The following is a 14112-nucleotide window of genomic DNA, read 5'->3' as shown; positions in this document are numbered from 1 at the left end:
CAACAAAGGTTTGCAACAACAAAATTGACATTAGATAAAACTTGAGATAGTTGAATCCAAAGAGTTTGAGTGTCTAGGATGCTATCATGACATTGATCTTATCCAAGTGTACAATATTGTCTCAATTTCATGGTTCAGTCTTGAGAAGAATCGAGTCTTTGATACTTGTAATACATGTTTGTTTGATGATTTCTAAGGCAAGGAAAATGGTGATAATTCTAAGAAGCATTACAAATCCTCTTATGCAAGAGTTTAATTTTAGGACTTCCTTACACCTTGTTCAAGACCCATGCCAAAGTGAACAATACAAATATAAGTGATAAGGGGTGGCAATGGATGTCAATGTGAGGTGACAATGCATATTGTTGAGTAGATTGCTATTGAATCCCAATGCAATATAATAGGTGATTGTGTTGAAGTTATCTTTTGAAGCATTCATTGACAATAGATGCCACTTATTGAGTACTAAGAGATTGATTTGTTGTTGATGCTTACAAAAGACGATTGATTAATTGCAAGAGGGGAACATGCTATTTATGCTTTAAAACATCTTTTGATCTTTTTGTTAATATGCAAGTTTCCTAGGATGATGTCTATAAATACATAACCCTAGACACATAATAAAAAAAATTGACCCCATATTGATAAGTGATAACCATATCCTAAGGTTGTTGGCCTTGAAATGTAAGAATGTAAAATTTAAAAATCAAGTGCAATTGCACTATCAATTGTATCACATCATATCAAATACAATCCAATCTAAGATAAGTAGACTATTGAGAATTGAGTTAGAAAGGTTATGGATAAAAAGATTTGGTATGCTACACTACTAAATTAAATATTAGATGAATTGATATGTTAAAATCATACAACCAAAACATAAACTCAAAATAACATAAAATAAAAATAATAGTAAGCAAGATATACAATCTTTTTCTCTTTAACTAGCATACGCATAGTTTTGAAAATCTATGTAAAATATGACGATAGATATCAAATAAATTAATCTTTATCTAGTACAACCACTTACTCTTTTTCTTAAAAAATCAAGATAAAGATCTCCACCACAACAAATCCCATAAAAATAGAAACAATTAGAAAAATAATAATAATAAAAATTAACCGTTTTTAAAATCAATGTTTTTGCTCTACACTTTTTTCTTTAAATGCTTTCAAATCTTTGAAAAAGTAAAACGTGTTTCTTACAACCCTCTAGCCAATGTAAAGTTACACCTCACTTAAAATAAAATAAAAAAATATAACAAAACTAAAATTTCTCATTTAATAAAATACAAATATTTAAAAAATATCTAATTTAAATACATATAGTTTTTAAATATAGGTATACTAGTATAACACCTCTGCTATCATATGGATTTTTTTTTATGACGGTTTCATCATTGCAATATCTTTCATTTAACTTGTTAAGAAAAATATTAATTGTCAAAAATATATTTAATTTAGACAAAATATTAAAAAAAACATTTTCTCTCATAAAAAACTTAATGGTAATTTTCAAGTTTTTAATTGTGATTGTCTACAATTTAATTTGAAAAAGATGATAATTAAAATATAAATGTTGTTTATTGAAAAGAAATGAGAATCCTTGTAATATATGCAAAAAATTTAAATTTACTATGCAAATTTGTAAATTCATACTAAAAAATCTTGTTTATAATTAAAATAGAAATTATTTAAAAAATTAATATTAAAATATCATTTCAATTATGACAAGTTTTTAAATTCATATAAAAAAATATTTAAAATAAATAAATTGATTAATTTTTTAAATCAATGTAAGAAAATAGATAGTAAAACTTCATATTAAAATATTATAAAATTAGAAACAACTATATCCTACCATTTTAAAATATTCTAAATAAATTTGTATTTGTATAATAAAAATTATAATACTATATGATATATATTACCTACTATAATTTTTTAGAATGTATTAATATTTAAAGTGTACTATAATTTTTTCAGCATGTACTAAAATTTGAAGTGTCGTATATACTCTTTTAAAAAAAAATTCCATGTCAATGAATACACTCCAATAAATTTTTAACATGTCATATACCATCTAAAAATAGAAAAACAACCATATAAAGTGTCAAACTTGAGACCTACCAATCCCTTAGAGAAATGTTTGCATAAGAAAGATTTTTCCCCTAATATAAAAAACTAAGAGTGCCTCTTAATTCTATTAAATTTATATTGCAACAACGTGACATATACATTGATATTCTTAAATTATAGACACTGGGATTCTTGACCTATAACTAGCAATATAGAAAAATGGTTACAAATATTAATATATTATTAAATTTCATATTTATTATTAATTTATATGTTAAATGTTTCATAATTAGTTTTATTTTTTTTAATTTTTTTTTTTTTTTCAAAATCGTACTGTACCGTTCAAATTGGGCAATTTTTTTCTTCCAAGCTCTAAAATTGACTTTCACCCAATATAAGAGAATTTATAGTCAAAATTCTTGGAAATAGCCACCCGAACGCGATGGTGAGGTCGGATCTGGTCTAGGACACCTCTAGAAGTTGCTGCTCCTCAGATCCGCCTTTTGACACCACAATAATGCCTCTCAAAACGAATCAATGACACTCTAATGGCTCTGATCCATGTGAGATTTTGCCAAGATCAAGAGCTCAATGAAAAGTATAAAATAGAGAGACAAAATATAGGACAAGAATAAACTGCATTCTCATCAATAGATAAATGATCAATTGTTTAATAGTTGCATACAATGAATATGAGCCTGCTTATATAGGCAAGGCTATATGGATATGTGAGCACACAAACATGACATGTGGCTCAATAAGAAACAATGGTAGGTAGGGATAAGTAGGGGTAGTTAGGAGAAACAATATAATATTCCACATGAGGTGGATCACCCACCGAATGTGGAATGTAACAACAAATGCCACCGAATGTGGAATGTAACAACAAATGCATTATCCTAAGTAAACGTAAGTAAGGTGTAATAATATCCAACATGAATAATTAATTGCACCAACAAAAATCAATGTTTTTGCAATACACTTTTTTATTTAAATGCTTTCAAATCTTTGAAAAAGTAAAATGTGTTTCTTACAACCCTCTAGCTGATGTACAGTTGCACCTCACTTAAAATAAAATAAAAAAATATAACAAAACTAAAATTTCTCATTTAATAAAATACAAATATTTAAAAAATATTAAATTTAAATACCTTTTTTTTGATCCGTAACGTCTTCCATGCCCAGGCATCACCTTACCTCTCCATTCCCTGTGTGGGACACATTCCCATGTAGGAGGCTCACAACTAATTGTTGCGTTGTGGGATCATCTCCTTAAATTTAAATACTTTTATATGATAATAAAGACATTCATTTTAAAATAGAAGTCATCAATTTAAAAATAGGAGAGATCAATCCACCTTTGCCTATCATATGGATTTTTTTATGACGGTTTCATCATTGCAATGTCTTTCATTTGACGTTTTAAGAAAAATATTAATTGTCAAAAATATATTTAATTTAGACAAAATATTAAAAAATATATTCTGTCACAAAGAACTTAATGGTAATTTTCAAGTTTTTAATTGTGGTTGTCTACAATTTAATTTGAAAAAGATGATAATTAAAATATAGATGTTGTTTATTGAAAAGAAATGAGAATCCTTGTTGTAATATATGCAAAAAGTTTAAATTTACTATGCAAATTTTGAAATTCATACTAAAAAAATCTTGTTTATAATTAAAATAGAAATTATTTTAAAAATTAATATGAAAATATCATTTCAATTATGACAAGTTTTTAAATTTATATAAAAAAAATTTAAAATAAATAAATTGATTAATATTTTAAATTAATGTAAAAAAATAGATAGTAAAACTTTCATATTTAAATATTATAAAATTAGAAACGACTATATCCTACCATTTTAAAATATTCCAAATAAATTTATATTTGTATAATAAACATCCTAAAATAATATATATGGTTATTAAAAATTATAAGACTATATGATATATATTACCTACTATAATTTTTTAGAATGTATTAATATTTGAAATGTACTATAATTTTTTAAAATGTATTAATATTTGAAATGTCATATATACCGTTGTAGAAAAAAATTTCATGTCAATGAATCGAATCCCTTAAAGAAATGTTTGCATAAGAAAGATTTTTCCCCTAATTAAAAAAACTACTAAGAGTGCCTCTTAATTCTATTAAATTTATATTGCAACAACGTGACATAGACATTGATATTCTCAAACTATAGACATTGGGATTCTTGACCTATAACTAGCAATATAGAAAAAATGGTTACAAATATTAATATGTTATTAAATTTTAAAAAATTATTAATTTATATAATATAGAAATATGGTTACAAATATTAATATATTATTAAATATCAAAAATTAAATTTTTGATATTTATTATTAATTTATATGTTAAATGTTTTATAATTAGTTTTTTTGTTTGTTGTTTTTATAAAGTATTGTTATTTTTTCTTGACTAGCTTGGTTTGACTTTGTGATGTGACAAAATATCACTTCTTTTTCAAAGATTTTACTATTTATATTGACATATAAAATTAATTTTCATTAAAAATATCTGGTAATTCTAAGTTTCAAATAGACATACGACAGATAAATAAGACATAAATTATAAAATATTTGTATAAAAACCGCGTGAACAAGAATGCCACGTAGATTGCCCTGAAACTTATCATAACTAAAAATATGTAATTTTAGTCACAACTATCAGTAAATTTCTGAATTGAATGAATGATGACTCCTTGCTGTTTGAAAAACTGAAAACAAGCCGAAGGGATTACCTGCTCAGGTAATCATCAGCTTCTCATTTTTATGAAAATATTTTCATTGACTTGTCCTTCCGTCACTCTCCACGTAGATTCTCTCCATAATGTAATTTAAATTTTCTGGCCAGTCTTCACATTAGGTATAACCCAAATCCCCAAACCCATTTGAGCAATCTGACCAAAATCTCTGGCCAATGACACAATGTAGACCCACATGCTCGACAGTTGCTGCTCTTAAAGACCGTGTTTATTTTTGTTTCTCGGAAAATGAACATGTTGAATCCGATCGATATCTAGAATCCAAGATAAAAACAAACTTTGGGATGACAAATAGGTTTCATGATTGGAGGAGAGCCAAAAAAAGAAACTGAAAAGGGCCTAAACATAACATATGCAGAGCTTTTTTGTTTTATTTTCTGTTCAACTGAGTACTGGTTTGATTGAATCCTTTGGATGATGGATCGTTATAGAGGCACGGGGGGATGCTTTGGAGGGAATTTATTGGCCTCGCCATCCAAGAAAAAACTTATTCGAAGTCTAACTGTGGTTCAGCAGAGATCTAGAAAGAAGTATCCAGTGAAGCCTTCTGATTATCAGCTGTATGAGGAGGTGGGTGTGGGCAGCAGTGGAATAGTGTACAGGGCTCTCTGTGTTTCATTCAGTGAGATCGTTGCAATTAAAGTAGTGGACCTTGACAAACCCAGTGCTACTCTGGTAGGAACAATGTTTCCTCTTTGTTTGTTTATGCTTAAAAGTCTGAAAATCAAGGAAAATTATATGGTTAATATCTGATCAAGATGTCCAAGAACTATAGAAATTTGAATATTTGATTAGATAGGATGAAGGTGTCAATTATATTTTCAAATGGGTATTGGTCTTCTTCACCTGCTTACAACAACTCTGTATTCTACCGCCCTCTGTTTCGTTGTCTTTTCTCAGAGGATCAAGTGTGTAGAAGGTCCCTTGCTTGTGTTTAATGATGTGAAAAAAGAACTAATACTGAACATTTGGTATTGTTTGACTAGGATATCAAATGGATATGGCCATTGGATGCAATGGAAAGAATTTAATTAAATTCGGCAGTATAATAATGTGGTATAGTTTAAGTCGATCCTCACGCGAGCCTTCTTCACATATCCACAACACCGCTATGTACGACTGTCCTTTGTTCTTCCACGACCCTGTTCCCTGAGGATCATGTGTGGAGAGGTTCCAGTTTGTGTTTGATGATAGGAAAAATTCAAAACAGTAAACTAACAATAGACACATCACACATATATGACTAGAATATCAAATGAGTATGTCTTTATGACACATGGAATCGAATTTGAACATTTAATTGTGTAGAACAAATTTCCTTTTTAGTTGATTCAGACGATCTAGTGGGTCTTTTTAAACTACACACAACAACCATATTTTCCATCGATTTCATCTAAGAGGATTGAATGTGGAAAGGTGTTGGTTATGTGTTTTATGATAGGAAAAGATAATCTAACCATGAACATACGGGGCATTTATACTATGATATCAAATGAGTATGTCTTTATGAGGCAATGGAATGGGATTTTGAACATTTAATTGAGCAGAACAAATGTACCATTTCGTTGAATTAAATTCTTCAGTAGCTTCTTCAACTTCCCACAAGAATCTGTTTTTGTTTTCCCTTTGTGCAATTGCCCTCCTCTTAGACAATCAAGTGCGGAGAGGCACTGGTTTGTGTTTGATAGTTGACTGTCACATCGAATGAATATGACTTTTTGATGCAATGGAATGGAATTTGAATGTTTAATTGAGTAGGATGAAGGTGCCATATAGTTGAATTATATTCATAAGTGAGTCTTCATCGTCCACCCATGATAGACCTTTTCCTCACAGGATCAACTGTTGTGAGGTACTGGCTATGGATCACCTCTCATTCACTTGCATATACACATGATGATGATATTTGTAAAAAAATATGTTAGCATTCAACACATCCTTGCTTAGGCATTGAGATGGATGAGTACCTTCTACTGATTCCTAAGGTTAGGTAATTGATATAGCCAACTCTAAAGCTACCATGGACCTTCCATTATAGGAACAGATTGATATTCGTTGCCAACTTCTCACTGGGACTTGCGCTCAGTAATTTGTCGTTCCAACGAATTCACCATATTGTCTTTACACCCATGGTGACAGGGACCATAAAAAGGATCCATGCCTATTTTCCATCTGTTATAAAAAGCTAAACAAAAGTTGCCTTGTATAGACAAATCTCCTTCCAGGATAAGGACCAATAGAGAGGCCTATATGAGTTTCCAGAGTTGTTCATTCATAAACCTCTTATTATGTCTTCAATATCTCGGAGGTAAAATATCAAGATCTATACAAGTTTACCTTCAATCGTCACTCCATTAAGCACAAAAAAAAAATGAACATGTAACTGGGCGAAACTAAGGCTTGATGATAAGGGAACACAATTGACTCTTTATAGCATAAGGTGTCTTCCTAGAGAAAAATGCATCATTTTAGACAAATTACTAAATTAGTAAGGAGTCAGGGTTATACCATGAGAAGAGTGTCTCCTTATGATGATAGGATTATTTTGCCTTCGTAGACTGGAAAATTTGATATTTGTTGTTGGCATTGCGTCCTGCTGGAATTTGTTCATCAATTTAGATGGGAAAAACATGTATCATAAACTGAATATTTCATACTTTGGCACCAATCTTTTTGCTGTTCACTTGGACTACTCAGGAATGTCTTAGCTGAGTTAGAGTGATTGAGACTTCACTTTTTCTCTTAATGATACTGGGAAAAAGAATAATGGACAGGTTAGAATGTTTCCATGTGCTTCTTAAATGTTGCGTTGATAAATGATTTGTATGGATGGTCAATCTGGATGTACTGAGAGTCTTTAGGCATACATTTTTTTAGGATTAATGTCCGGGGATCTATTTACTGGCCCCAGCCTTGTTCATGAACCAGAAATCTAGATGATACAATAAGTGGGAAAGTAACTCATAGCAATCCTTACACCTTCTTACTTCCAGATCCAAGCATGTAAGATGTAGTTTTCTTAGATTTCCCTGTTTTCTGATTGGAAACCACAGTCCAATCCACCCCATTTGAAATTTCCAAATCTTGCTGCACTGGCGACAAATGCTGCTCCTCACAAGGAACTAGAGGATTGCTTGTAGGCTGAAGTGCAGTCTCTACAGCATGAGAAAATGAGGATGAAGGGACATACCAAAGGAATGTGCTCTGATCTTTTCTCAGCAGACAAAGAATGAAGCAAGAGAGTCTCTACGGCGAGAGCAAAGGAGGAATAACTTCAAAGGAACTTTCTCACTAATACTTTCAGAAGAAAAGGAAGGATTTACCTGAATGGGCTTGGAAGAGGTCTAAGACCTGTTAAAGAAACCGTAACAGTTAAGTGATGGGGAAGAGCATCTGTTCACCAAGAAGCTTGGCTAGTAGATTAAGCGTTGAAGCTAGGACAATCAGCAGCAACATGGTCCATTTCAATGCATTTGTGTCACTGGAAAGAAAGTCCTTCATAGTCCAAAGGCTGTTTCCACAAGTGATCTACCAGTTTCAGCACAATTTCTGCTGGTAGATTTTTAGAAATATTGAGATCAACCAGAATACACACGAAAGTAACTTGAGGTGTAGTTGCCATATCTACTGACAGGAATTTCCTCTGGGATGATCACTGAGAAGCAGGAATCAATATGAAATTGTAGGGGATGGTTTGGAAGCTTGACCCAATTTGGGATCACTTTGATTTCGATAGCAGGTTGATTTCTGGATATCAAGGCTTCGTGAGGAAATAGGCAGCCCAAATCATGATGTCAGTGCTGATTTGGATGGAGAGGTTTCTAAAAAGAGATCCAAGTGGTGGGAAAGTGTCATTGGTGATGTTTGGGATGATGAAATGATCAAGGGGAGATCATCCAGAAGCAAAAGCAAGAATATAGTTAACTTTGCTCTTATGGCCCATCTTCAAGGAGTTTATGAGCCCTAGGTTTCATTAGAGGAAAAAGGAAAACTTGAATGGAAAAAGGCCATGGAAACCAAACATAAGAGTTTTATGAAAAATAAGACTTGGGATCATTTAGATCTTCCACTAGGGAAGAAACCCATTGGCTGCAAATGGGTGTACAAAGTCAAGTACAAAGCAGATGGTACACTTGACAAGTACAAAGCACAGTTGGTCACAAAAGGGTTCTCAAAACGAGAAGGCATTGACTATGAGGAGACCTTTGCTCCTACAACAAAGATGAGCACCATCTGTTTAGTTTTGGCCATGGTAGCATAACTTGGTTGGAAAGTACATCAAATATGCATAAATAGTACCTTCTTCAATGGTGACTCGGAGGAAGAAGTGTACATGGCTTAACCTAAGGGCTTTCAGGTTGTAGGAAAGGATCATTAGGTATGCAAATTGACGAATGCTCTATATGGCCTGAAGTAGGCACCCAGGACATGGTACATTAAGATTGATAGGTATTTGGTTCAATTGTGATTCCATAGAAGTCCTTCATATCCAAATCTCTATGTCAAAAGCGTAGGCAATGAGATCATTCTACTGATCATCTACCTAGATGATATCATTATAGGTAGTGCATCTGATTGAACAAATCAAATGTAATTTGAGTAAGGCTTTCGACATGATTGACTTAGGCCTCCTACATTATTGCCTAGGTGTAGAAGTTTGGCAAACAGGTGGTGGATTTCTCAATCCAAATATGCTAGGAGTTTGCTTGACAAGTTTAGAGTGATAGATTGCAAAATCTTGTCTACACATATGGAGAAAGGGCTGAAATTTTCAGCCAAAACAGACTGAAAGATAATAAATTAGTTAGCATTCAGGCAACTAGTGGGCAACCTTATCTATCTTATAGCCACTAGACTTGATTTGAGCTCTGCAATGAGTTACATTTCTTGATTCATGATAGCACCATAGGCAAAACATTGGTTGCAATGAAGTGTGTGTTGAGATGTGAAATGGACACTTTACTTTAGCATTTTGTACAATAGAAGAAAGGATCCTAGGTTGGTTGGGTTCATAGATTCAAATTGTGCAGGTTTTGTTGATGATAGGAAACCACTTCTAGATATGTTTTCAATCTCGGCATGGGTGTAGTCACATGGACCAATAAGAAGCAACATGCAATAGCTTTTTTCTTGACAAAAGCAGAGTATCGAGGAACAGTCAAAGCACGATGTGAGGCAGTATGGCTTCAAAGGATGCTTCCAGACATGAAAATATCTCAAGTAGGGCCTTCACCCTTGTTTTGTGACAATTGAAGGGTGCTAAAGCTTGCCAAGAATCTAGTCTTCCATGACCTTACCAAACATGTGGAGCTTCATTGTCATTTCATCAGGCAACTTGTAGAAAATGGATTGGTGATGTTGGAGTATTGTCCAACCGAGGATCAAATTATAGACATCTTACCAAGTCATTGAGTCTTTACAAATTTGTAAATTTTCAGAATAAAGTTGGTTTAGTTAGTAGATTGACCATTGAGGGAGGGTATTAAAGTAATATTCTAATATTTAGTTTATGATGGTCAATTAAGTCTTTAGGATGGACTCTAGGAATATTCGTTTATTCTTTTATTTAAGTTCTTATCTTGTTGCTTGATTAGTTGTTGATCTTATCCTTTACAGATAGATCTTTTGTAACTCTTATTTAAGGAAACTTTCGCTCCTTGTTAATGATTGAATAACTAGGTAATCGTTTTGTGTCTTTTATTTTTCGTAATGAAAAGTTGGGGGCTAGATGGTTAGCTTACCTAGACTTCTCCAAGTGTCTTCCAAGAGTACATTCACACCAAATCCACATCAACAATTATATTGGTGAGACTCCTTCCAAGGATTTACATATACACCATTGCTGGTTTCTTTATCGTGTTAGTTGTCAGTAACAAAGGATCAATCATTTGGTCTCTTGCTAACGAAGTTTAGGTTATTGGATTTTCATTCTTTCCAAATTCTAATTGTGCTATATCGTGCTCCATCTCATTCTTTCCAGATACAGTATTGGTCAATAACACACTGGAGTTTAGGAATACTTTATAATAAATCCACTATTTTAACTAGTATGCTAGTTGATGTACTTGTCTTGTAATATTTTAATTAGATTGTAATTGATTTGTTAGCATACTTGCATTTGGATTTGAGTGATGACATTTGTTAGCCATAGCATTCTTCACTGTGGCTCTAGCTTCATGAAGTGTTTTTGTTTTTGTACGTGGATCCGGGTACACAACCTTCCTTGCTTGGGCTCGAGTAATGACCAATGCTTAATTATGCCTTTCTACATCAATCATGTTGATATTGGCTTTTTTCTTTGGATAGCTGATGTCTTCATGGTCTCCAGGACCACACTTATAAATATTAATCTCGTTGTGTTCTAGTTTCTATAAAAATCTCTTGCAAAGTGTCCCCATTCATTACATTGTTGACATTATATAATGGGACGACTTGTATAGTCATATGATGTCTAACTCTGATCTCCCCCCCTTTGATTTTGGTAGCTACTTAGAGATGCATTATTTTATAGTGTGGCTGTGATGGGGTGGATAGCTCTTCTTGTGTGAAGAGCACTTGTATGCTCCTACTTAGATTGTATGGGCAATCTTTTGATTGAATGATCCTTAACTTGACAAATATTACAAAAACTTTTTCCTAGGACAATAATTTTTGATGTGATCTTCACCTTTACATTTTGTACACCAAAGTGCTTTGCTTTCTGTACTAGTTTCTTTTTGTGGCTTTAATTCCTTCATCATGTACATCATATCTCTTCTCAAGGCATGTACTGTTTTATATTCATTTTCGTTGCTATCATCCAAAATTTCGTCATCCTCTTTTTATCTTTTGCCATGAGAGTACATTTTGTCCTCACTCTCTATGTCTATTGTTTGATTACTACCTTCATTTTTTTTGTATCAAAGGAATGAGACCTTTGATGAACCATCTGTTCTTGAGGCAGTTTTGTAGTTCCTTTTCTAACTTAACTAGGAGTTCCTTGAGCCTTTGAGCCTATGATTAATAACTTTGACATTCTCCTAGTTGTCATGCTTTGTACTATATATTTGAGCTACGATTTCATTATCATCCTGTAGTAACTTGAACTCCTCTTCAAAAGCTGTCTTCAATCTTTTCCATGTGCTCTTGAGGCTAGTTCAATTTTGGTATACCAATCAATGGCAATATTGCTTAAGGTGGTTGGGAATGACAGAAGCCAATACTCTTTGTCATCTTGTTTGTTCCCTGTCCATATTGTTTCACAAGTCTTGTAATGCCTCATTGGATACCTATGAATTTGGCCAATTTTTTGCCTTTTAATTCTATGCTTGATGGTGGAGTCAGCATATTTTTCTTTTGATGCAACCTTAGTGCCTGGAACCTACTCACCAAAGAATTTTGACTCGTGCACTTGCACTTTGGTGCTTCTCTTGCACTCTCAGTCATGTGAGAATCTTCAACTCGTTTTGCTTTAGTGTTTTGCACACTTGTATTGCCTCCATGTTCTCATTTATAAACCCTTGGTCTTGTAGTTTTTGGCTCGGTTTCTTCAATCACCAATCCTTCTTGAATCAACAACTCTTCAAAATGTAGAAGGTCACTCTCGTATGCTTATATCAATGAATATGTAGATTCAATCCCCTGTTCTTCCTCATCTAATGGTGATTGTATTGATTTTTCTACTTGGTTAGAAAGATCGATGCATGCTTTTTCGAGTAGTGGTAAGTGCCTTGCCATCTTCCACTTTGCTCTTGTATGCTTTGTAGTGGAAATGTTTTTTTCTATGTTACCCCGAGTTTCCGGGACGGGGATGGCAGGGGATGAGGTACACGTTTCCGGGACGGTGATTTTTTTTGCCAATTTTGGGGACAGCTAGGGGACGGCAAAGGGGATGCCTATATAAAAATAGGGAAAATTAAAACATATAGGGAAATTTAAAGTATTCATATGAAAACACAGATAAAGCATGCACATATACATTATAGAACCTTAACATATAAGAACTAGCAGAATTCTTATGCCAAATTTGTGTTAAATTGAGAGTCAAAGTCAAATTGCTTATAGAATTCATTGTCAAAATTCACTGTCAATATGCAGAATTTATGGGGACGTCCCCTAGGAGTCCCCTGTTCCCGGGATGTCCCTGGGACGGGGACGCCTGAAAAAAATACTGGGGACGCGTCCCCGAGTAACATAGGTTTTTTTTTCTCAACTGTGGCTCTGAGTTTGACTCACACTTCGACTTTGACTCTATTATTGGGATGGGCTTCAACTTATCTAATCTCTTTATCTTGACCACGTTGTGGTCTTTTCCCACCTTTGTTGGGGTCTAAAGGCATGAATCTCTTAAATCTGGCTCGTTTTCTTTCGAGGTAACGGCCTGTTGTGACCATTTCACACATCGCCCCATTGCAAATGGGGACCCCCTCTTTTTCTGCTCGTTTTTCGCTCGCTTTTCGCTTCGCTTTTAGGATTTTGTTAGTCAGTCAGTTGTCTGGATTTAGGGTTAAGCCTTAGGGTTTTAATTAACGTCTTTTCAAGACAGAATCCAGTCAGTTTTGAGAGCTTTTGAGCTTCCTTTTCTAGAATGCAAACTTTGAATGCAATGATTTCGCCAAATGGTCTAATTTTCAATAGGAATTTTGAGTGCAGAGCTTAAATTTGTCTAAGTGTTGAAGATGAAATGTGAATTTTGACCAATTGGCCAATTTTGACCAAATTTTGACTTTTTTGATTTTGATCCCGGACATTGAAAATGATTTGTTTTCGCCTTGTGAAGTGATAAAATTTGTAAAATCATGATATTTTGGCCTGTAGGAGCAAAATCGCTCCTGTCCCTCAGTGAAGGACGGGAGCTCGTTTTCAAATATCTTACTATTCCTGCAGAGTCAAGATGAATTTCGAATTGTAAGTGATGGCGAAAGGCGAGATCTTTCCATTGAATATAAATTGAAGATTTTCATGAACACAGAAATGCCTCCAGGAGCAAAATCGCTCCTGTCCCTCAGTGAAGGACCGGAGCTACAAATCAAATTTTGCTTTGTCCTTGCAAGATTTTGACGACTTGACAATTCGAAAAGGTCCAAGGGAAGATGTTTTATCAGATGAATATAATTTGAAGTGCAAATATGAAGGAAAATGACCCAGAATGCTAAAAATCGCTCCTGTCCCTCTCCAAGGGACCAGGGCGAAATACATTATAGCTCCCGTCCCTCTCCAAGGGACCAGAGCGATATTCTTCATATGACAAAATTCAGGC

At 33.4% G+C, this 14112-nt stretch overlaps 1 protein-coding gene across 7 annotated transcripts in view; it reads left to right on the top strand.

The window, feature by feature from the left end:
• The first annotated feature begins 4736 nt into the window (after positions 1-4736).
• The window catches only part of LOC131040287 (uncharacterized), a 118919-nt gene continuing 109543 nt past the window's right edge, over positions 4737-14112 (top strand). For 4 of the 7 annotated variants that reach the window (XM_057973479.2, XM_057973413.2, XM_057973334.2 and 1 more), the window contains exons 1-2: positions 4762-4858; positions 5306-5549. In XM_057973479.2, the coding sequence (XP_057829462.1) occupies positions 4797-4858; positions 5306-5549 (306 nt within the window). In that variant the 5' untranslated portion in view covers positions 4762-4796. Of the gene's footprint in view, positions 4859-5305; positions 5550-14112 lie in introns of all 7 variants that reach the window. The other 3 variants (XM_057973544.2, XM_057973279.2, XM_057973599.2) reach the window with 3 other exon arrangements.

This window comes from Cryptomeria japonica, chromosome 9 (genome assembly GCF_030272615.1).
Source record: "Cryptomeria japonica chromosome 9, Sugi_1.0, whole genome shotgun sequence".
NCBI classification, from domain to species: Eukaryota; Viridiplantae; Streptophyta; class Pinopsida; order Cupressales; family Cupressaceae; genus Cryptomeria; species Cryptomeria japonica.
Note: the sequence above shows the minus strand (reverse complement) of the source record. Positions and strands in the feature narration are given on the sequence as shown.